At 36.9% G+C, this 23430-nt stretch overlaps 2 protein-coding genes across 3 annotated transcripts; one reads left to right on the top strand and one right to left on the bottom strand.

Moving 5' to 3' along the window:
- Positions 1 to 3941: 3941 nt before the first annotated feature.
- Positions 3942 to 10924, bottom strand: LOC141845060 (uncharacterized). The gene is made up of 5 exons (XM_074733085.1): positions 10691 to 10924; positions 9029 to 9252; positions 6758 to 6838; positions 4697 to 5050; positions 3942 to 4243 (listed from the first exon to the last, which is right to left on the bottom strand). Exons 1-5 carry the CDS (start codon positions 10827 to 10829, stop codon positions 4142 to 4144), a joined length of 900 nt encoding a protein of 299 aa, XP_074589186.1. The 5' UTR covers positions 10830 to 10924; the 3' UTR covers positions 3942 to 4141.
- Positions 10925 to 14216: 3292 nt separating this feature from the next.
- Positions 14217 to 19871, top strand: LOC141845061 (biotin carboxyl carrier protein of acetyl-CoA carboxylase 1, chloroplastic-like). Of its 2 annotated transcripts, XR_012603212.1 has the most exons (8): positions 14217 to 14402; positions 14800 to 14853; positions 14964 to 15127; positions 15219 to 15543; positions 15627 to 15698; positions 18373 to 18438; positions 18519 to 18612; positions 19790 to 19871. XR_012603212.1 is itself a non-coding variant. In XM_074733086.1 (7 exons), the coding sequence occupies exons 1-7, from the start codon at positions 14241 to 14243 to the stop codon at positions 18540 to 18542; spliced, it is 867 nt and encodes a 288-aa protein (XP_074589187.1). In that variant the 5' UTR covers positions 14217 to 14240; the 3' UTR covers positions 18543 to 18787. The 2 variants fall into 2 exon arrangements, 1 of the variants encoding a protein (XP_074589187.1); XM_074733086.1 differs by lacking the exon at positions 19790 to 19871 and having other exon boundaries at positions 18519 to 18787.
- Positions 19872 to 23430: the final 3559 nt, after the last annotated feature.

The raw sequence follows: 23430 nt of genomic DNA on the forward strand, positions 1-23430 counted from the left end.
CGCTAAATAACATCATTAGATTCACACGGGCAACGCAGGTGCTAAGAGCAACAGGCGGCGGAAACACCACCGGGTGAGAGCTCTAACCTCGACATCCTCGAACGACCAGCGATTAAAGAGCTTAACCTCCTGTTGCTGGATCGCCATCGGCGCGAGGAAGGATTGCAGAGATGCGTGGGAAAGTACACCGACGGCGGAAAGAAAAACCCTAATGAAGCGGATGCAGAAGCTTCGGGATCCGATATTTATAGCGACCGCTCGATAAGAGTGACGAAATGGACGGTGCAAGATGGAGCACATTTGGAAAATCGAGAGGATGCCCATCATTTGTCAAAACATCAAATAGACGTCCAATTTTCAAAAAGTATCCAAAATATCCTTAATATAAGACTAATTTAAAATTTTTATATTTATGAATCGGATTTGATATTTAAGATTTGAGCTTTAAAGTTTCAAACTTAAAAATTTCTTCTCTTCTTTTTAGTTTAAGTTTAACTTTTTCTTGTAATGTAGAATTTTTTTTCCTTTTTTCGTTCGCAAGTTTTTTAATGATCTTATTTGCATGATAAATTTTTTTCATATTTTCTTATTTCAAAGATAGATTTTCTTATTATAAACTCTGATGAATTTACTTTTTTATATTTTATTGTTAGTACGTTCTTAGAGGGTCAAATAAAGAGAATTCCATATACTTATGACATTTTAAATGATCATTATTTAATCACGATTGACCTTGTAAAAGCTAGTAGAAAGCTATTACAACGTATAGTAATTAGTTGCTAACTTATATAACAGTGTCATTATCTTATATTGATTTTTTTTATTGTAAAATGATAACCTAGTTAAACAACATTTAAATGAATAAAATAAATGAAGGGGATTACATAACACCCACTACATTTCAAATGAACATTATTTGATCACGATCGACTGGGTAGAAATTAGCAGATAGTTGTTACATCGTATAGCAGCTAGTTGTTAACTTCTACAACGGTATTTTATGTTTATTTGTTTATTGGATAGTGGTAACATGGTTAAAATAATATTTCAATGAGTAAAACAAACAAAGGGAACTCCATAACACCCATTACATTTCAAATTATGAAAAATATCTTATCATGATCGTATAGCAGCTAGTTGTTAACTTCTATAACAATGTCTTATATTTATTTGTTTATTGGAGAGTGGTAACATGGTTAAAATAATATTTCAATGAATAAAACAAACAAAGGAGACTCCATAACACCCATTACATTTCAAATGAAAAATATCTTATCATAAAAGTTAACAGATAACTAATACAATGTGTAGTGCTAGATGCCAACTTCTACAATAGTGTTATTATCTTATATTGATTTTGCTTATTGAAAAGTGATAGCTTAGTTAAAATAATATTCAATGAACAAAATAAATGAAAGAGACTCCATGACACCTGCTACTTTTTATATGAACATTATTCGATCATGATCGATTGTTTAAAAATTAGCAAGTAGTTGCTGCAACGTGTAGCAATTGGTTGATAACTTCTATAACAATGTTATTATCTTATGTTGATTTTGCTTATTGGAAATTGATAACTTAGTTAAAATAATATTTCAATGAACAAAATAAATAAAGAGGACTCCGTAACATCTACAACATTTCAAATAAATATTATATGATCACGATCGACTATACAAAAACTAGCAGATAGCTACTACAATGAATAGTAATTGGGTTTTAGCTTCTACAATAGTCTCATTATCTTATGTTGATTTTGTTTATTGGAGAGTGATAATCTGGTTAAAAAATATTTCAATGAGTAAAACAAATGAAGAAAACTTTATAGCACCCACTATATTTCAAATGAACATTATCTGATCACGATCGACCGATATAAGCTAGCAAATAACTACTATAATGTGTAGCAGTTTGTTGACAACAATATCATTATCTTATATTGATTTTGCTTATTAGAGAGGAATAACATAGTTAAAATAACATTTCAATGAGTAAAATAAATAAATGGGACTCCATGACATCGATTACATTTCAAATGAACATTATCTAATCATAATCAACTGTGTAGAAACTAACAGGTAGCTATTATAGCATGTACCAATTGATTGTTAGATTTTACAAAGTGTAGTAATTGATTGTAATTCAAACCCTAAATACTAAATCCCATTCAAAAACACTGAATTTTTAAACCAACCCTACTTTAAAGGGTATTTTGGGCTCATGTAATATTTTTTGAAAAAATGGCATTCATATGACGTTTTAATAAATGATGGATGTCCTTTTAATTTGTGCCCTTATTTTATTAGTGTATAATATGGTGTGTAAAGACATTAAAAAAAATAAATGGGCTGAAATGGTAGTTTCTGCAAATATTATAGAAAATCTAAAACTCAACCTACATTTAAAATAATTTTAAAAAAATAAGTTAATATTTGACATGTAATGAAAAGATGTGCTTGTTTATGATACTCAGAAACTCACTCTTATCTTCTCTCTTTCTCTTCGTTTTCTATAGCACTCATTCTCTCTCTCTCTCTCTCTCTCTCTCTCCACACAAAAAATCATCAAATAAAAACAAAGAGTTTGTCAAACATTGAAACATTATGATTAAATACACTCATAAAATCAAAGAGGAATTAATTTTTCAACATATGTATCATAAGTACTACCTTCTTTTCATTTCAAACTAAACTAAAATTGTAATATCTTATATCAAAAATTATCATAAATATGTACCTGAAGAACATGACTATCTTTACAGCAATTCTTGTTAATTGTTTTCACACATTTTGTTTGCTGCACTGAAGGAAAAGCAGGAAGGGAAGAAGCTGGAGTATGTAAAGGAGAAAGAGTGAGAGGAACGAAAGGGCTGTTGATGAAGACCTCTATAAGATACCCCCAAAGATCCTTCATCAAATGCCAAAGAAAGCCATAATTCTAACATCTTCAGCTGTACTTTTCTCTGTTTATTTTGTTTTAATTGTTGTTCTTTTTTGTTTGTTTTCTTTTCTTTGCAGAAAAACAGAGGTGGCATTTTTGCTCGGTTCTTCTCTGCCTCAATTGTATTGCATAACTGGGATTAAAGCTTAAGGAACAGCTTCTTGATCAAAAAATAAACTGTAACAAGTGAAGAGAGTGCTAATACCAGGAGAGCAGTCATCCCAATATGGTGCCTTAGAACAAAGTTGGAGCTTGGCTTTCTTTATCTCTGAATCTTGGAAAATATTCTAAATATTTGAGCAAATGAGCCAAGGAGCAGCAGGCCTACCTACATTTTGTGACTTTCAACACTTGTGATGAAGTAAATTGGAGAAGCAAAGCTCAAAGTTGCAGTCTTTTGATGGTACTTGTGTAGATCAATAGCCTTTGTTTCCCTTTCTTAGTCTTTATCTTTTTGTTGTTCTGAAATTTCTTTTGATCATTTTTTTAAACTGATCTATACCACTTTGAACTTTAAGAAGCCTTGTTTAAGCTAATGCATCATTTTTTTGGATGCCCTTGGATAGTTGTCTCTATCCTATCCTTTTGTCAATGAGTGCATCTTGCAGTAAGTGTTCTTATAGCTATAGTGTAAAAATAAGACATTGGCAATGACATATTGCAACAAAAGCTTAGCTACCATAACTAGCAATGGGAGGAAGGTCTTGTTGTAGCTCACTCTCACCTCACATTGGTGAGGGATGATGTTTTTTTGAAGCTGTTTAATCCAAAGCTCATTTATGATAAAATTAAATGGGTTTTGATGTAAGTGGCCAGTTATATAGTACAAGCAGAAATAGGAGAGAAACAGAGGGAGAATGTGGGACAAAGAAATTCAGATACTTGTAGTCGAAGATAATCATTATGAAATCAATACAGATAGATTTCTTAACCAAAACTATAATAGAACTATGGTGGATATGAACTGATCTTCTTGTGCAAAGTTATGCAATCTTGTCTCAAGAAAACACTAACAAAATTTTCAATTCTGGTCCTACACTGATTTGCCTTAGCCAAATACTTCCATTGTTGAGTTGTAAAAATATTCGTATGGCCAGACCTGAAGTATATACGTATGTAGCACAGAAGAAGGTTCCATGTTTAGGATTACATACCCATTTGTACATTTTGAATTTACAAAATTTTGGTGAAGTGTCGAATTTCAAAGGGTTGTTCTCAGGAACTGTACAACGAAGTATACCACGGCTAAGAAAAGAGCAATCTGATAAACATCTCTCTGCAAGTCACCCTCCCTCTGAAAGAACTGAAGAAAGAAGGCACAAGTGTCTCAGTGATATGAATATCTAAAGCTAATTTTCTGATCACCATAGAGATATACAACAACAATAACTCAAATTAAAAGAACACAACTCTTTATGTTTCCTTTCTATTCTCGTGATATGAGAGATTAGATAAATGGTATCTCGTGTCAACCTTCTTCCAATACTTCACATGTGTGCATGGGTTTTTATAAATATATACAACAGTTTATAACATGTTCATCTTCGTGGAAACAAAAACATCTTTATACTTTCAGAAACTCTAAACTGGTATGTTTCAGTTTTGCAAGGAAACAAATAAAGAAATAAGAGAGTGACTTAAACATGTTCAACTGTTAAAATCAGATATCTTAGGCTTACCATAGTAATGTGGTAATACTTATCAAATAGATATCTTCTACAGGGGAAAAAGGTGTATGCAGTAGATTTATTGTTACCTTTGTTGGATCAACGGAGGGATCTGGGTAGATCTCCAAGTTATCCTTTTGAGTTGACAGACGTGTGGTTGTACTCTTAACAGCATCAACTGTATCTTTGACAGATTCAATTGCAGAGAAAAGACTCCGAGAAACCCAAAAATATGCCTGAGCGAGAGGTGATGATTGAGACAGATCCCATGATTCTTCATGTTCGATAACTTGACCGCTTATTTGGTTTAAGATGAAAAGAGAATGCACTTGAATTTTCAGGTCTCCTCCTAAGCTTGCAATGGCAGGGTTCTTAGGTTTCCCTTTGAGAGTCCATTTTATGCTTAGAACACTTGTTGATAGCATTACCATTTCCTGCACTGCCTGACAAATGAGCCAAAATTAGATGCTCTATAGTTGCAATTTTCCAACAATCATAATGTTCATAAATGCGCTTTGAAATTGATTGTATGCAATATTGAACGGGTGATATTGACAAATGTACGACAAGGTGTACAGTTTCATTGATGCAACATTAGAGCAGCAAGTAGAAGGTTATGAGAGAGGCAATTCATACACCCAGATTTAGGAGTTCTATATAATCGTGAATTAATTGAATTTAAAATTAAAAAACCTAAATTAGTTATTCTAACTCGCTCAAACAATAGATCTATTACTAGTAGGGGACTGATAATTGGATCTGTGTCGCAAGTTACAAAAAAGATAATACATATTGTGTGGAAAACATTATTTATTTGATAAATACATCAAGTCATTTCACATTTTCATAATCGCATCGTATCATGTCAGTTTCAAATATTGTCTTTGGAATTTCTGTTTCAAGTCATGTTGTGTTTCTGTTATGATATCATATTCAATATTGATATTGCTTTGATTATTAGGCAACTCATTTTCAACCTACATTCATGGTGAACATAAAGATATGAAATCAAATCAAGCAATTTCAAGTAGCAGAAAAACCAGGACAAATCTCAATTCTTTGGGTTGATCAAATTAAGGATAGTTGTACAAATTGGAAAATAATGATATTGGTAGTAGAAATGTGCAGCTACAATAACTGCTTGTATCAGTCATGGGTCTTCTAGATGATACAATTTTTCAGCCTATTCAGGTCAGTGCAAGAAGTTGAATTATGATATATTACCATAAAGGTGTCAATATAATTGGACAGAATAAGAATAACACAAACATTTGATATCTCAGCATGGAACAGAGATACGAGATCCTACTGAGCTAATATCATTTCATTTTTGACTCATTAATCCCCTCTTTCTCCAATTGTTTCTGTTGGATTTAATTTCTTAAAAGTGGGTTTAATTGTAATTTGTATATGCGGATACGAACCAAACCCATTTAAGTGATCTAATTAAAGTTTATTGGGTTTCGGATTATTAGATGTGGATTAAATATGTAGAATCCGTTAGTCCGTTCTAGTATTATTGAATATGAATTAAATTTGTTGAATATGTTAATCCGTTTTGGTATTATCGGATAAGGATTAAATATATAAAATAAGTCAATCTATTCCGTTATTATCTATAGGCTGATAACAGATTGGATAACTAAATATAGGATTTGGTCCCGGAGGGTTTAGGTAAATTGACATCGCCTTCGTTTCCCATTGACGAAGGTTTTACGGTGCCGTCACCCTAATTCCCTTGGAAGACCTTCCTTTCGCTTCTGTTTCATCTTCTTCCACTGGGATCAAACAGTTAACATTGCAGGACAAGGACAATGGCTCTCCAAACAGGTTCCTTGTCGTTATTTATATATTTTAATATATTAAGCCATGTTATTCATTGAAACTAGATCCTTGTTTAATTGTATTTCCTATTATTGAAGTTCTTATCCGGCTTGTAGAACTTATACGGTTTAGGATTTACAAGATCTTTCACTTTCATCAAATGTATTATGTTACTCTCACAAGAAATGCATAACCTCATCATCAAAAATTGTCAGGGGTACTTCTTTTTGAATATTAATCAGCTTCTCCACTGTATTTTAGAAATAGCAAATAAACTAGCATAAAACTGGATGTAAATAAAAAGAAATAGCATTGCAAGCTCTTACTACTGATGGATTTTCCAGTGCATCAATTGGCCAGAGAGGTCTGTTGTATTTTTCACGCCCAACAAAGCTCCTAATTGGATCCTGCAGTCAATATGAAGCATACACCATGATTCCTACGCATGAAAATGAAATAGCTTTTTGGTGAAAAGGAACAAGCAACCAGGGGCATATCTCACAATGTTACTGCAATTGTTGTTCACTAATCACATTATGTCGTAGGCAACTGGTCTTTCTCTTATTTTTCTTTTGTAGAATAAAAAACAGGAAATATTGTATCAGACTTCTGATCAACTCAGTTAGGGTAATCCTACAAAACTACTTATACTTTCTAAAGTGTCCAGAGTAATGAGATTCTGTACCTAAAGAAAATTGAATAACTAGAAGCTGATAGCCAAAAATGGATGTTTTTAGCAGTCTTGGAAAAGTACACATAATGTATCACAACACTTTGGCATTAAAAGAAAACAAAGTTCAAGCAAAAATGCTCTAACACAAACAAAAACCTTGACATTCACCCACAAGAACAACCACTTACCTCAGTAGTATATAATATCTATGAAATCCATAAGCAGACCCATTTTATAGGATGTGAAAAAATCATGAGCTTAAAGCAGTTTTCAGTGCCACATGAGCTTAAAATATTGTTCAGTATTATATTATCTCAAAAGGATTCTTTTTGCAACAAAAATCTCCATTATCCTACTTGATTGTATTTTCTAAGTAATCTAAGTTGTCAAAGTGTTTCAAATTACCACATGTGATGGAACCCAAATTACAAGGATCCTCATGTGTTTTATTAGGATCGTATATGGAGATTGGTCTCACAAGTTACCAGTGTTCAAGAGCAGCACATAACTATATAAAATTATCTTGACTGTATCAGAATCTTTGATATTCTCTACATTGGCTGAGCAACAGTTTTAAGAATTATGAACATTGTTTTTCTTGCTTGGATTAGTACGTGCATAAACATGATTGGAATTATTTCATGCAACTTGGTCATTGTTTTTCTTGTTTGAACATATCAATTAAGAAGTCAAATGAGTTTAAGGTAATATTGTTGTGCTTGCTGAATGTTGAAATGCCTAATTGTTGATTTTCATGGTAATTGATATTGCTACTCATTGTTACTTATTGATACACTGTGATAACAACCTCATTCCATGTCAGTAGGTCATGCCTATGTGGTCCCACTTTAGGTCGGAGTATCACACATATTCCAAGATCTTGGGCTAAGGGTCGACCTCCTAAGCTAGGTCAATATTCAACACTTATGAAGGTCGGCAAGTGAATGCCATCAACTATTAAGAAGCTCATTTCTCCAATCTCTCCACTCAACTCAATTCCCCGAGTTCACAGAGTTGTTTCTCGAGCTCTCCGCCCAGAGCTTCGGCTTCGAGCTCAGCTCCCCAAGCTCTCTACTCCAAGCTCGGTAGGCTACATCCATGGCCCATCTCAAGGTATTCCCTAGATAGAGTTGCTACCCATGCTGTTATCAGCCATGAGCAAACATGGCCTATGGCCCTATAACGATCCCTCCACAATCATCATTTCTGACAAGTAACAACCGAATGTTGACATTAACAGAGGCCATCATAATTAAATCTCCATTAAGCTAGGATTAACTGACAAAATAGCTAAACGGTCCTTGACTTTCTAGAGATCACAAGCACAATCATTGTAGGTACCTCTCAATGACAAGTATGTGTTTCATTTAAAGGCTAATGAATCTTTAACTTTCCTACTAGCTACTTTCTACTAGTGACTTAAGCAATGGAGGGGCTTCGCCAAAAACAACTTCCAGCACCCCCTTTGATGTTTGCACCCTCTAACATTTACTCTCGTGCGTGCAAGCCAGACATCTCTATGAAAGTCGGACTACACCTCCACCTCTACAACCACCACTTAGACAAACCTCCACGCCATAGCCTCCACCTCAGCATCCCTCTCATTGGCCGATTTCAACAACATCGCTTCTAATGCACCAATCGCCAATTATGTGGTATTCTTTTAAATCAATGACAGACACAATGTTTACATGTGGGAGGGCAATTTAAATTTTGATCTGATGCCTATAAATAAAACTAACCAAAAAAATTTGGCAATTTATATTTTCTCAAAGTTAGGAACTTAGAGAACACATGTCATAGTCAATACCACTAACAGCCTCCCCTCTATATGTCTGTCACATGTTTTGAAACAACTAAAGATTAAAAAACAATATCCATGAGAATGCGAGGAAAAAACAATTGAAACCCTCAAAGCAATTACCTTATATTTGACGGAGACTGAATAAGAACTCAATGCACGATTTCCTTCTCGCAGCTCTAGTATATCCCTAACAAGCTGTCTTGCTGTTGATTCCACCTGAGGGCTGCTGATGCACTCAAATTCATTGCATAGTTCACCAAAGTCCATGCCATCAACTAACCTGTCTGATTCAGATATTTGATTTGCAACCAAAGATATCTGACTTTCTTTAGATCCATCTACAGCTGTATTATCATAGATAAATCTGTTTAGACTACTTAGTGCTTAGAATAGATCTGAAACAGAAAGAAAGAAATAAAACACTAAGTAGAATCAAGCACAAATCAAAAGTACTTGGGCTATTTTTTTCCAAAAACAAAGGGGAAAAAGGAAAATGTATATGGGAGCACATGCCTGCAAATGCATGGAAAGTTCCATTGATGTAAAAGAAAGTGCAAGAGCAGGAACTAACTCATGAATGTTTGCGACTATTCAATATGCATTTTAATACACAATAATTTCTAGATTCAATAATATAATTTGGTCAGTGCAAACGGTGCACCCCTCCTACGAATGGAGTCAATTGCTACGCCAGCTTTAAATTTCAATCTTTACTTTGCGAGAGTCCGCGCAGTTAATATTCTGCCTAATATGTTCCTGTTGAGATCCGCTCCTATATGCGCCGACTCTTCTTAACGCCACACTTGGATGAAGGTAGGCGAAGAGGAGATCGTGAAGCTGCTTGAACGTGCGATCACAACGACCGTGAGAAGGAAGGTCAGGAGTTGCCCTGGCGCGACCACTCCGATGCTTAAGTCAGTTCATCAGGAGGAAAAAATGGCGAGCAAAGGTTAGAGGAAAAGCAGAAAAGGTGAGAATGCGTACCTCTTTCCTCTACGGATCCAACCTTATATATGAGTTTGGGGAGTCACGTCCCTTCGTAGGTATGGTGAAGGTCCCATCATTGTTATGGACTTGTAAGAGGACATGGGATAGTCAGAGTGTGTGTCCCATCGTTGACTTGTATCTGAGGGGTCATATCACGTACATCTGTCAGGGCATTACCATGATTGGTTACGGGGATGTCAGGGGGACCTTCAGGAATGTACGGTGAAAGGAGTGGTCTTTAAGGAGCAGGGTAAGGAAAATCAAAAGGCATCGACTCGGCTTGGGAAGGAGGATCCGTGTCAGGGATTCGGATTGGCATGAAGGGCCGACTCGGTCCACTCGGAGGATTCGGATCCATGCTGTGAAGAGCTTCCACGAAATTCCCGGCCCGACTGGCCCGACTCGGACCACGTGGCTCGACTAGGGGATCAGTATGCCGGGGGATTCGGCTCGATTCGGCCTCTATGAATCACACTGAGTCGAGATTGATAAGCCATTCTCGGACTTGACTAACCTCGATCCGACTGGACTAACCTCGATCCGCTCCTCGCAACCATAACATAATACTTTTCGGTTAAAAACAGAATAAGCTCCTCCAACCACAATGGAAGCATACCAACGAGAGAAAATAAAAGGATTTCAATAAACCACACATAAAAATTGTTATTTTCGCACAAAAGAAAGACTAAGAGAACTCCGAGAGCCAACTACTTAAACTAATCTGCGAATCGAACTAAAACCACACACGCCCGCGCGCACAAGCATGAAGACTAGGAAAACGACTAGAATGGGTACCTCGACCGACGAGTCGACGGCGACGGCAGGAGAAGGAGCCGGAAAGCGTGGTCGGGTGGAAGGAACAGCAACGGCGGGCGCAGACGAGGCCGCAGGGAACAGGAGGGGAGAGGGCGGAGGAGAACACGGCGGAAGGCATCGGCAGCGGGTCTGAGAAGGGTGTAGATTAGCCCATCGTGGCGGTGAGGCGGAGGTCGCTCTTGAGCTTGATGGTGAGTGGTCTCCCGCTCGCACTCCCGCTCGCACCGCAGGAGCCCCAAGCAAACAAACGGCGGGCGTTTGAACGCGCGGGATAAGGTGGACCCGCCTCGTCCCTCGCCACACCGTCTCCGTCCGAGTCAAAGCCCAGCCTGGCCTGGGTTGCCAACGAGTCACTCTAACCTGAACCCGGTCGATCAGATTCAGAATGTAGGGTACGATATATGACATTTCTGATGTAACAGTTGAATTTTATGAAAATTCATAATCTATCATTCATATCATTATACATCTTTTATTTATATATCTGAATTTATTTTTTTTATATTCCTGAGATCGATTCTAAAGAAATCGCTACGGTAGCAGATCCCTTTTACCACCTTTTAACTAGGTGTACATGCTATTGAAACCTGACGAGCTATTAGTTTCGATGGACCAAAAAATATTAAAAAATAATCCAAAGATAGATTTTTTTCTCTATGAAAAAAACATGGATTTCCGTACCAATTATCCTTCCTTTAGTCCACAACTAAAATTAAACAGCGCATTAAGCTCTCTACGTATCACCATGAATGCAATTATCGTGTCCTATACACGGTGCAACGGTAGGACGCATTGTAGGATATCAAGCATTTACGATTTGAATCTTAATTACGATATATTATAGGATATATTTCTTCAGTAGGATGAAATTTTGAATGAGAAGCTGCTCGCACTTTCAAATTTATTCGGTAGATGAATGATGAACCAAGGGAAAGATGTAAACAAGCCAAGCTAAACTTTATGGTGTTCAATCTTATTTGATAAGGTAACCGAATCAAGTCAAATTTGAGTTTGGTTCAAACTTGAATTGAGTTTGGTTCGTTTAGATGTTATCGAGCTTTCAATTCAAGCTTATTTGATTGTTTAAAATTTTTACATTTTAAACTTGTTTGATTGATTATTGAATTTGATAATATAAATTTATTTATTCATTTTAATTTTTTTTATTTAGCATATAGATAAAAATTTTATTAATGAACATGGTTCATGAACATTGTTCAATAACATTAACGAGTTGAACATATATGTGTTTAAGCTTATTTATTTAGTTTAACAAGTTGTTCAAGCTTAGATCTGGCAATGGGTTAGGTTTGAGTTGGAGTCCATATCCTCTATCCTCATCCCTATTTATCATATTCATCCACATCTCCATCAAATATTCAATTTTCATCATCATTCTCATCATTAGAGGATCGGATATTCATCATCATCCTTATACCCATCAGAGGATAGGATATTATTTATATTAATAATTTTCTTCATTTCATCCAACTACCATAATTCAATAAAAGCATATTAGAATTAACATCATATCCAAAAAAATATATAATTTAACAAAAATAGAATAAATATCTATAAACTACGAGGGAAGAAGCCAAGAAGGCGAAGGAGAAGGAAGGACTTATTTTTTCTTTAATTGATCATCGGTTAAATGAAAGTGTTCTAGGCGCCTAGAACAGTAACAATGTCATTTTATTTTATTTTATTTGCTTACGGTTATTTCCCTTTAAGGTTTAGGAGTTAAGTTATAGTATTAAATATAAAAAAATTTTAAATTAAAAAAAGTTGCTCTCGAGGTGTGCTGAGTTGTTATCCCACACTTCTTATTCAGCACACTCCGTGAGTAACTAAATTTTTTCGATTTGAATTTTTTTTTTTTGCTTAATACTATAACCAAACCATTAAACCTTAAAGTGAAAATCTTAAATGACTTAACCGTAAACCAAAATAAATAAATATAAAATATAAAATAATAAAAAAATAATACTGTTACTATTTTGGACATCCAGAATCTTCTATCACGCACAACGTGTAATATATATATATATATATATATATATACAGATATGATATACTGCGCAACTCATTTCCGCGAGGCGTCCGCGACATCTGACGTGGCGAGAAGTTTCACTGTGCATCTCTTAATCGGATCCAAAAAATTCTTCCATATCCTTTTCCATTCAAGTTGAATATCGGATCGTTTATCGGGTTTGGAAGAAATTATCATTCTTATTCCAACTTGTTCATTTAATTTATCTTATGTGTATTGAATGAACATAAATAAGCTTTTACCAAATCGAACATTAAATTCATTTATGAACGTTCGATTCATTTACCGCTTCAAGGATTAATTGAGTCCAAGATCCGTATACTAGATTATCAAAATAAATAAATGCAACTAATTTATATGTAAAGTAAAAAAAATGCAAAATCCATCATATATTGGGTAGAATACTGAAAAAGGCTCCAAAAACCATCATCTAGTTGATACAAAATCCAAATTCATTTGTCGAAGGTCCACCCTCTCTGTCAATCGCCAATGCTTTATTTGGGAGGAAGTGAGAGAAAAAGTAAAGAAGGCGAAGAAGAATTTTAATCTTTATTTGAGATGAAGTGAGTTAAGGAGGAGAAGAGGAGAGAAGGGTAAGTTTTACTTTTGCATGCTCATGAATCGCTAGAATTTTTTACACTCCGAATAAGGGTGTAAGGAAGAAGAAGGGAACTCAAAATATTTTATTTCAATTTTATCTTTATTTTAAAATATTAATTCTTAAATCAAATTATCTATTGAGCTATCTCATCTTTGTCCTCACACAACGCGTGTTGTCATCTCTCAGTATCCAATCGCTCGCACTCCATGACGTCGACGTCGACCCTCCTCGCACATCTTTTTGAAGACAAGATTCAAAATGACAGATATAGATAATCCTAATCTTCTTCTTCTCATCCTCCTTCATGAATAAGGACTTATCCAAATAACATGTGTTGTTTATTTTAAGATCTTTCATATCTCAATTTTTATATGTAATATTGATAGAATTTTACCATTTATATCCATCCTCTACCTGCATTATTTTTTTAAGAAGTAAAAGTATTTTTATAATTTTATATATTTAATACTCTTCCGACTCTATTCACTTCACCAAGTGAATAGATTGTTCTCATCGCCAAGCCAACCAAATTGAAGACATCGAAGAAGCTGAATACGTCAAGCCAACCAAGTCGAAGACGTCGAAGAAGCCGACCAAGCCGATCCAACCTATCTTAGCCAAGTCGAATAAGCCCACCCTATCTTCACCAAACTTATTAAACCCGGTCTATCTTCGCTATCCCATATGCATTCCCTTTAAGAGAAAGAAGACGAGGTGTATATACCTCAAAGACAGTCACCTTTAATTGAGAAGTTAATCGTCAGTAGATTTGATATAGTAGATTTGGCATACGGGGCACTACTACGTCGTATACTCTCCGGACCCTATTCACTTCACTCACTTGCATACGCGGTATTTTATCCGCACAGTTCGCGACGATGATAGCCTCCGTCTCCTCGATTCACGCAGCTCCAGCAACCCCGCCGCAGGTCTCCGCCGCCGCCGCCTTCGCTGCTTCTTCCTCCTCTCGCAGACAGCTCGTTTCCGCCTCCTTTCCACTTCCATCGAGGCCAACGAAACCTCTTCTCTTCCCCGACAAGGTTCGCTAAATCTACCCTCGGTTTCATTTTTCTCCCCTATCGCTTCGCATGGATCTGTTCTCAATAACCTATTTATTTTAGCTTCTGCCGATTTGATTTCTGTGATTGTGAAACTTAAAATGTAAATGCCGGCATTTTGGTTAGGAGTTGGGAACTTTTATCATTCTTTTCGATTTTCTATTGGCGATTTGAAGCCCACGTTCCTAATGCGTTGTGGGTTTCTGTTCTTTGATTGATTTGTGAATCTGAACGATGTCAAATTTAATTGGATAGTTTCGTCTTGTCTTTGGAGCCAAACTGGAGCTTACTAAACATTTCCTTGTGCAAAAATGTTTTCCTTTCTTGTTTTCTATATGGGCAGTACACGCGTGATGTTACTACGGCTTCCGCATTGTAGGGATTGGCGTTCCGCCGCGACCACCCTATCACTGCGAAGGTCAAATTGAATGAGGTAAGATGCATCTTGTGTTGTTCAGGTTCGTAGTTTTGGTTTTGTTTGTTTTTATTGTTTTGGCCCATTCGTTTCTCATTCTTGGGGTACCCCTTTACATCACCGCTTAGGTGGTTGGTAGATCCGCCAACGATGCAGCATTTCCTGATAGCAAGGCAGAAATATCAGCAGCCAAAGGGAAGGATGTGAAAGATGAACAATTTTCACCACCTTCAGCTCCAATGTCGGAGAAGGCCACAGCTGAGTTTATCTCTCAAATCATAAACCTAGTGAAGTAAGACGAAGACTTCTACCTCTCTAGCTGTTTGTTTATTCGTCTTTATAGTATATAAAAACTGACTTTGCTCTACATATTTGTGATGCAGACTTGTTGACTCAAGGGACATTGCTGAACTGCAGCTGAAGCAACATAATTGTGAGGTTATCATTCGGAAAAAGGAGGCTTTGCCTCAGTCTCAACCAGCACAAGTTGTTATGATGCAACCCCCTGTGCCTGTTTCATCAGCAGTTCCACAAGCATCTCCCGTCACTGCTCTGCCTTCACCTTCTCCTGCATCACCAGCACCTCCTGTCCCTGCATCTACCCCTAAATCTTTAAAGAAGTCAAAGACGTCGCATCCTCCACTTAAGAGTCCTATGTCAGGGACATTTTACAGAAGCCCTGGTCCAGGACTGGCTTCTTTTGTTAAGGTGATTGTGAGTTCCATTCTTCCTTAGATGAAATCTAAGGAGATCACATACTGCATTTTACTTATTTTTCTCCTCTTTTGTAGATTGGTGATAAAATCAACAAGGGACAAGTACTCTGCATTATTGAAGCTATGAAGCTGATGAATGAAATTGAAGTAAGCTTCCCTCCTTAGGATATCATGATTTCATATTTTTGTGTGATTATCTTGATCATAAGATCTTCTTGGTAACTTTGCAAAAGTAGAGTGTATCCTATTGTTCAATTCTATACTAGCTCAATAAGCCTGTTGGGCGCTTAAATTGGAAGTTGGAACTCCTATTTTGGCCTTTTGTTTAAAGTCCAATTATTTAACATTAATCTCAAAAAAGAATGCTGATAAATTCAGCTACTAAATGTCTAATTTCAGGTCATCGGCTAAAAAAGAAAATCAATGTCTATTGAACTACAACAGTTGCAGTTCTATTTGATATCGCAATTACTTTTTCTCATGCAACTATTCCTTACCTTATAACTTTTGATTGTTGTTATTATTTGTTTTTTCCTATCTTCAAGAAAGATGTCACATGTGTATGATTTTTTTTAATCTTATTCATTAGAGGGATGACAATTGGATCTTGACATGTGACTCAAATTACTCCATTATCTCAAAGAATAGCATGCTAACCTAGTATGCTAGGTTTGGGAGTGCACCTTGAACAGAGTTTTAAAATTTGGAATTCATAATAATGTTTTAGAATCTTATTAAAACTCTAGGCAATATGTCTTTTGCTATAAGGGCTAAAGCATAATTTGCACTGTCTCTCTCATACTCTTTGTTGCACAATTTATTCCACATCTCAAATATATGATTACTGGGTTTGGTTTAACAAGTTGAGCATGTTTGAGACCATTTGCCTCTAGAAAAATCGATTACTTTGTTTTGTTGTAATATTGTTATTTAGCTTAACTTTCATCATATGGTTGTATTCAACATCACTCAATCGGGATTTGATTGAGGAATTAGTTAGTCTAGACACTCGCTCTGAGTTCAACTAGTCCAAACCTGTTCAATTGACCTAAATAGAATATGAAATAAAAATAAAAATAAAAGTGAAAGTTGGATCATTCATTCTGGACAATTAAAATTTGAAATTGATTGTTGATTCAGTTTGTCCGGTCTACACTTTTCTATGTTTGAGTCTTAATTTGGTCCAAATTAAGAATTGTTAGCAGATCAATTGCTAGGTGTGAGTTTGATTTTTTAAAAATTAAAAGTACTAACTTCACTTACTAAAAAGAATTTTGAGTTCAACTTTGGTTGCATGACAACTTAGTCTATAACATTTGTTTCCATTTTGTAAGTGTTTTTACATAATTCCATTCCCAACACTCTCCCTTCAGTGTTTTACTGGAGTTCCATATTCTGCACTTTTCTCATGGATCTGATCTTATTGAGGCTCCAGTCAGCTTAAACAAAATCTGATTTCTATTTTCCATGACCAAGGCAACTTTTTGGCATGTTTGAGGTTCCTAGGATTTTAAAAGGATTAATTAGATAAATGGTTCCTTAACTATCAACCATATCATACATAAGTCCATATTTTTTTGTTCCAATTAGGTGATTGAACCTTCATAGATTCTGTTTTTGCTAATCTGTTAGATTTAAACTGATAGTGGCTTATTTGTTTGCGATTGATTAACCATCTATATCATGCTCTCATTGTCAACACTTATAAAATAAGTTGAAATGGGCATGATGTGACAATAATGAGGATGTTAACTAGAATGATCATATTGATTGACAGAGAGTCAACTCTGTGTCAACAGTCAGTCACATGCCATTAATAAGTAATTCCAATGATGGACCAGACTTGAATACTTTTGGTAGTTTAATAAGAAAATTTTAAAATCAAGGTTTGGACCTCTTTGGAATCTAGGTTATGATTTAGGAGCCATTAATGTAACTGATAGAGAGATGTGTGTGAATATGCAAGGAATAAGGGATTATTTTCGATTAGTCAATAATACAAATGGGGCAACTTAGGGATAGTATGAGGAGTAATTTCCCTAACACTAACCAACCCTTTCTAAAACCACGTTACTAAATGGTCTTTGGAAAGAAAAATAATGATGTATCTACCACAGACCTTTCTTTGTTCTATTTCAATAAATTTTTTTATTTTTCTTTTAATTTTTTTGCAAGGTTGCCTACCATGGAATGCATAGGTGATAGAGGTGACAACTGATTGATTTTCAGTATTTGGTTTCTCTTGAAATGATAATATTGGTATAATATGTGGCTTATTGTTGTTTGCTGAGGCATAATCATATGCCGCCTTTGAGAAACATAATTGCTCATCAGCAAGTACAACTTTTACAATGTGTGACTCTATCATTGTTGTCAGCATATCACTTTACTTTCACAGATATTGTTTGATCGTGGGAGATGGATCTTGGGGTGTTTTTGTAATGATAAACGTACTTTATTGTTGGAATTAGATAAAATATATTGACTGGACATTATGCTTAAAGCTCTTTTATGATAGTGTGATTCTGTCCATAGTGAGTGTTAAGAATTAATATTTTCTCATTAATGTTTTTTTCTTGCACATTTGTTTTCTTATAAATTCTATCACTTATTTGAGGTGTTTAAAAACATCTATCTATGAGAAACACTTAGAATGTTAGTTGTCTTCTGCTTCAAGTTGCATATATATAAGAATGACGTGTCTTTGACCAGAGTAAAATTTTAATTGCTTGAAGAGTTGTGTTTCATGAGTCAACATCTTGTTAACTTTCTCCTCATAAACAATGCCCTTACAATAGGAATTTGAGTTTTTTCTGTTCAGGCTGATCAGGCTGGAACAATTGTTGAAATATTGATTGAAGATGGCAAACCTGTGGGTGTAGGACAGGTTATTTCTACTTTCTGGTCCATTATTTTAAATTAAATCCATATCACTCACTGTTATTTTACCGGGATATTTTTATGCAGCCAATTTTTGTAATTGAACCTTAAAGCTTCAGCATACCTGGCTATGGTAGCTCAAATCAGTTTCTGTCCTAGTTTCTTCCTGCGCTGGTGACAGGTAACTTTGCTGAGATGGTGATACTTGATCGAGTGCTTTAGCCTTTAGTCACAAAAATGTTTTCCCCCTTCAAAGTGCAATAAATAATCGTGTTATCTTTGTATCAAGTTAACATCAAAGTAACCTTGGGGACTTTGGAATTGAGCCATGTCCTCTTTTTTTTAAATGTCTTTTGACTATTTTTTATTGCAGCAACCCATTTGAATGTTAATCTGAGTTTGCCTGGGAGTTTTTAGGGTTGATTGTGTTTGTCTTGTGTAGATGTTATCCAGCAAAAACATTGTGGTTGAGAAAAATCAGGATAAAGCGCATGCTCATAGACCAAGAAATCAGAGCAAAATTTATTAATTGCAGAAAGCAGTCCCAAAGGAGCAACCTAGGTTTACAATTAAGATAGTTAATAGGTGTTTATACTTATCGAATTAACATGTGTATAGGTGTACTTTAATGTTAACAATTAGGGCTCAGTTTGCAATGCTCAATGCTCCAATCTTGCAACAGTGAGATTTAGGTTCATCTCCTTTTTCTCCACTTCTTCACCTTGGAGGGATAGATGAGTTAGGCTTGCCATGCTTGCATTTCTTACCCATTCACTTGTCATGGTGTGTTGACACTGGTATGAGTGGGAGAAATCAGGAGAACAAAGTTACATAGCTGTGATGCAATGTGTGGTTTTTTTATATTAATTTATCTTGTTATTTATTTTTGTGTTTTTATCATCCTACTTTGGATAATTTTAATTGAAGAAGATACTTTAGTATTGTCTACTTAAGTACAGTTTTTGTTATTAGACAATAAATTTATGATAATAGTGATCTGTAAGTACTAGTGCAGTAGTAGTTTGTCAGTAAAGATATAATGATGGTATTTTAGTCTAATCACAAACATTATACATAGGAAATCAAGTCCATAGAACCTTAGGTGGATAAAAACATGGCTGAATTTATAATTTTCCTTGATTCTTAAATATTTTGATAACAAATCCACTCTGATTTGATTGGCAAAATGTCACTTCAAATACACACTCATCTCCCACTAGTTATCATGATACCATAAGAGAAATCTTTTCATTTCCTTGTAACTGAAAGTTCTCATGTCATTTTTTGGGTCGAAAGGTTTCATTTTATTTGAGATTTTTTCTCTTATCCTGATTCGGTAGTTGTCCAATCATTTGTAGCCATGCTGAATTATAGATGAGGAACGGGATTTCTACTAGTGGCTGTTCTGTACGTAATGGGGGCAGTGATAGCAGACCATGAAGTGACTTCTTTGGCACCCATATCCATAATTATTGTACCCAATTTGTGTGCTCATTACTCAACTTTGTTTCAGGAATCAAATTGAACCAAGATAATTTTTGGCTCACCATTTGGGTCAGGCAGGGGTAGCAAAGGGGTTGGAGATAGACGATCCAATCTCACATTCTTCCCACATTTGTGTATATGTTGGAAGCATAGTATGCTCCTGACGTGACAATCTAACTTCACCAATAGTTCAATTACCATATGTGTGTATTGTTGGAAATTCTTTGAGAATGCACTATACCTCTTACCACCACACCAAATCTTGAGGAGCAGAGGGGTTGTAGCATACTCCAACACTTACCACCACACCAAATCTTGAGGAGCAGAGGGGTTGTAGCATACTTTAGCAAAAGGTGGAATCCGTCATTCTAGCGGTGCTACACGATCGGTCCCACGACTATCTGTGAGAAGGTAAATCGGGAAGTTGTAGTTGACCACGACAGAGGAGGACATTGCTTCGGCTTCGTCGAGATTCGATCTTTACCCACTTCAATAATTCTGATCGGTCGTAATCAACTCAATTATGTCAAGAGACAACATAGACTTATACATGAGGAGGATATGCCTTATTTACATAATCATTTGAAGATAGATCCATTCTTTTCATTCGAGCTTTCATTGTTGATCGTTGTAAAAGCATTGTGGTGGGGTCTTGAAGGTACCTCTTCATCAGGTGAGTCAAGAGTCATCATCGGCGAGTGGCTTCTAATAGAATTAGATAAAATAAATCATTTAGAGGAGAATTTAAGATTAATTAAAATGAAAATGAGCTGCCATTAAAATAGAATATAACGATGAAAATCTTGACCTGGTCAAAGAGAAAAGAGATGTGGCCGCAATCAGATTAGAAGCCTAAAGTGCAAAGTATACTTGGCCTATAACAAGCAGGTCGTGCCGCGATTTAAGGTCTCCCTCTTGTAGACCTAGGCTAGGTTTCAGATCGAGTATACAATTCTCCCTTTTGGTTAAGGGATCAACTCGGTCTCCCTCTCCTAGTCTCGGATTGAGTACATGATTCTCTCTTTTGGTTAAGAGATCGACTCGGCCTCCCCCTCCTAGACTTAAGTCAGGTCTTGGATCGAGTATATGATTCTCCTTTTTGATTAAGGGATCAACTCAGTCTTCCTCTCTCAGACCTAGGCCAAGTCTTGGATCGAGTATATGATTCTCCCTTTTAGTTAAGGGATCGACTCAGCCTCCCTCTCCTAGACCTGGGCTAGGTCTTAGGTCGAGTATATAATTCTCAACCTAGGTTGGGCCTTACATCGAATATGCATCTCCTTCTGTAAAGTCAAGGCATAACATCGCCGGGCTTGTTAAGGGCTAGTGATATCCTATGAAGAAAAATAGACTAAGGCAAGAAACAAGCAGATTCAAGGTTTGCACAAAAGATAGTTTTACACCAAAAATGACACGAGTAGCTCCACCATACAAAATAAGCTAAGTTAGGATGGGGGAGGTGATGGCTGCAAATCAAACAATTCCAAGGAAGGTATCCAACACTTAGTAGGGATCCAAAAAATCATCTGGGACACTAGAGAGTGGATAATATTTTGCCCGAAACTGTTACTGCTCCAACGAAGCCCTACTTGAAGAATAGGGGCGTGTGAGCTCCAAGTTTATCATTGAATTCTAGGGAGGACATGAATGTTGATTTCCATTCAACCCACCTATCATCCTCTCTAGCCTTGTATGCGGACACTCAACGATGATCCTCTTCAACTGAAAGGCGAGCTTGTTCCTCAGCGATCGATTATGCAATGGCTCGTTGCACAGCTTTACCAGATTCCAATACTAACTTCAGACACGAGCTCCTCGGATAGACGACTTATCTCCAATCGAACCTCCTATACCTCACCCTCTAGACAGTCTGTCAGAATGTGTTGCTCGATCTCTAAGGCGAGGCTCCACCAATGAGCTTCAAGTAAGCGGCGTACTCGAGATGATAATTCCTTGTGTCGAGTCCACACTTGAGAAGACAAAGAAGATAAGAAAAGACAAAGGATAAACTAAGGCGCGAGCGTTGAGAACCTACCTGCATGAGTCGAGTTGTCGTATCCTGCAGAAGACTCGATAGGGGTAGCTGTTGGACAAAAGCTCACTCCTCGATGGCAAGGATAGTTATATGAGGGTTTCAACGAGAAGTTGAAAGGGTCTTTATCAAAGAAGCCAGCGAGGGAGTTGAGTTCCCTTCACACATCGGTCTCGGAGAGTGAGGGAGTTGCACTATCTTGGCAAGTGACACCGACACTCCAGTAGAGGGGGTAGAGCTTTGGAAAACATCTTGACTGGGGGAGGATCACACCAGTGGTGGCAAGGTTAGCTATATGAGGATTTCAATGGGAAGCTGAAAGGGTCTTTATCGAAGAAGCCTACAGGGGAGTTGAGTTCCCTTTATGCATCGAGCTTGAAGAGTGAGGGAGTTGCACTGTCTTGGCAAGTGACACCAACACTCTAGTAGAGGAGGTAGAGCTTTGGGAAGCATCTCTAACGGAGAGAATCACACTAGCAGTGGCAATGTTAGCTATATGAAGGTTTCTACGGAAAGTTGAAAGGGTCTCTACTGAAGAAGCCTGCGGGGAAGTTGAGTTCCATTCACACATCGGGCTCAGAGAGTCAAGGAGCTGCACTATCTTGGCAAGTGACATTAACACTCTAGTAGAGGGGGTAGAGCATTGGTAAGGTTAGGTATATGAGGGCATCGAGCTCAAAGAGTGCACTATCTTGGCAAGTGACACTAACACTCCAGTAGAAGGGGTAGAGCTATGGGAAGCGTCTCTACTGGGAGAGGATTAAACTAGCAGTGGCAATGTTAGTTATATGAGGGTTTCAACAGGAAACTGAAAGGGTCTCTATCGAAGAAGCCTGTGAGGGAGTTGAGTTCCCTTCACGCATCAAGCTCGAAGAATGAGGGAGCTGCGCTATCTTGGCAAGTGACACAGACACTCTAGTAGAGCGGGTAGAGCTTTAGGAAGTATCTCGACTAGAGAGAATCACACTAGCGGTGACAATGTTAGCTATATGAGGGTTTCAACAGGAAGTTGAAAGGGTCTCTATCGAAGAAGCCTACAAGGGAGTTAGAGTTCCCTTCACACATCAGGCTTCGAAAAGTGAGGAAGCTGCACTATCTTGGCAAGTGACATCAAACTCTAGTAGAAGGTGTAGAGCTTTGGTAAGTGTCTCGACTAGGAGAGGATCACACCAGCGATGACAAGATTAGCGATATGAGGGTTTCAACAGGAAGCTGAAAGGGTCTCTATCGATGAAGCCTGTGGGGGAGTTGAGTTTCCTTCGCGCATCGGGCTCGAATAGTGAGGGAGCTTCGCTATCTTGGCAAATGACACCGACACTCCAATAGAGAGGGTAGAGCTTTAGGCAACGTCGCAACTGGGAGAGGATCACACCAGCGATGGCAAAGTTAGCTATTTGAGGATTTCAACGAGAAGCTGAAAGGGACTCTGTCGAAGAAGCCTGCAGAGGAGTTGAGTTTCCTTCACGCATCGGACTCGGAGAG

This window comes from Curcuma longa, chromosome 14 (assembly GCF_044706935.1).
Source record: "Curcuma longa cultivar G26 ecotype Majalengka, Jawa Barat chromosome 14, ITB_CL_G26_1.1, whole genome shotgun sequence".
Taxonomy (NCBI): Eukaryota; Viridiplantae; Streptophyta; class Magnoliopsida; order Zingiberales; family Zingiberaceae; genus Curcuma; species Curcuma longa.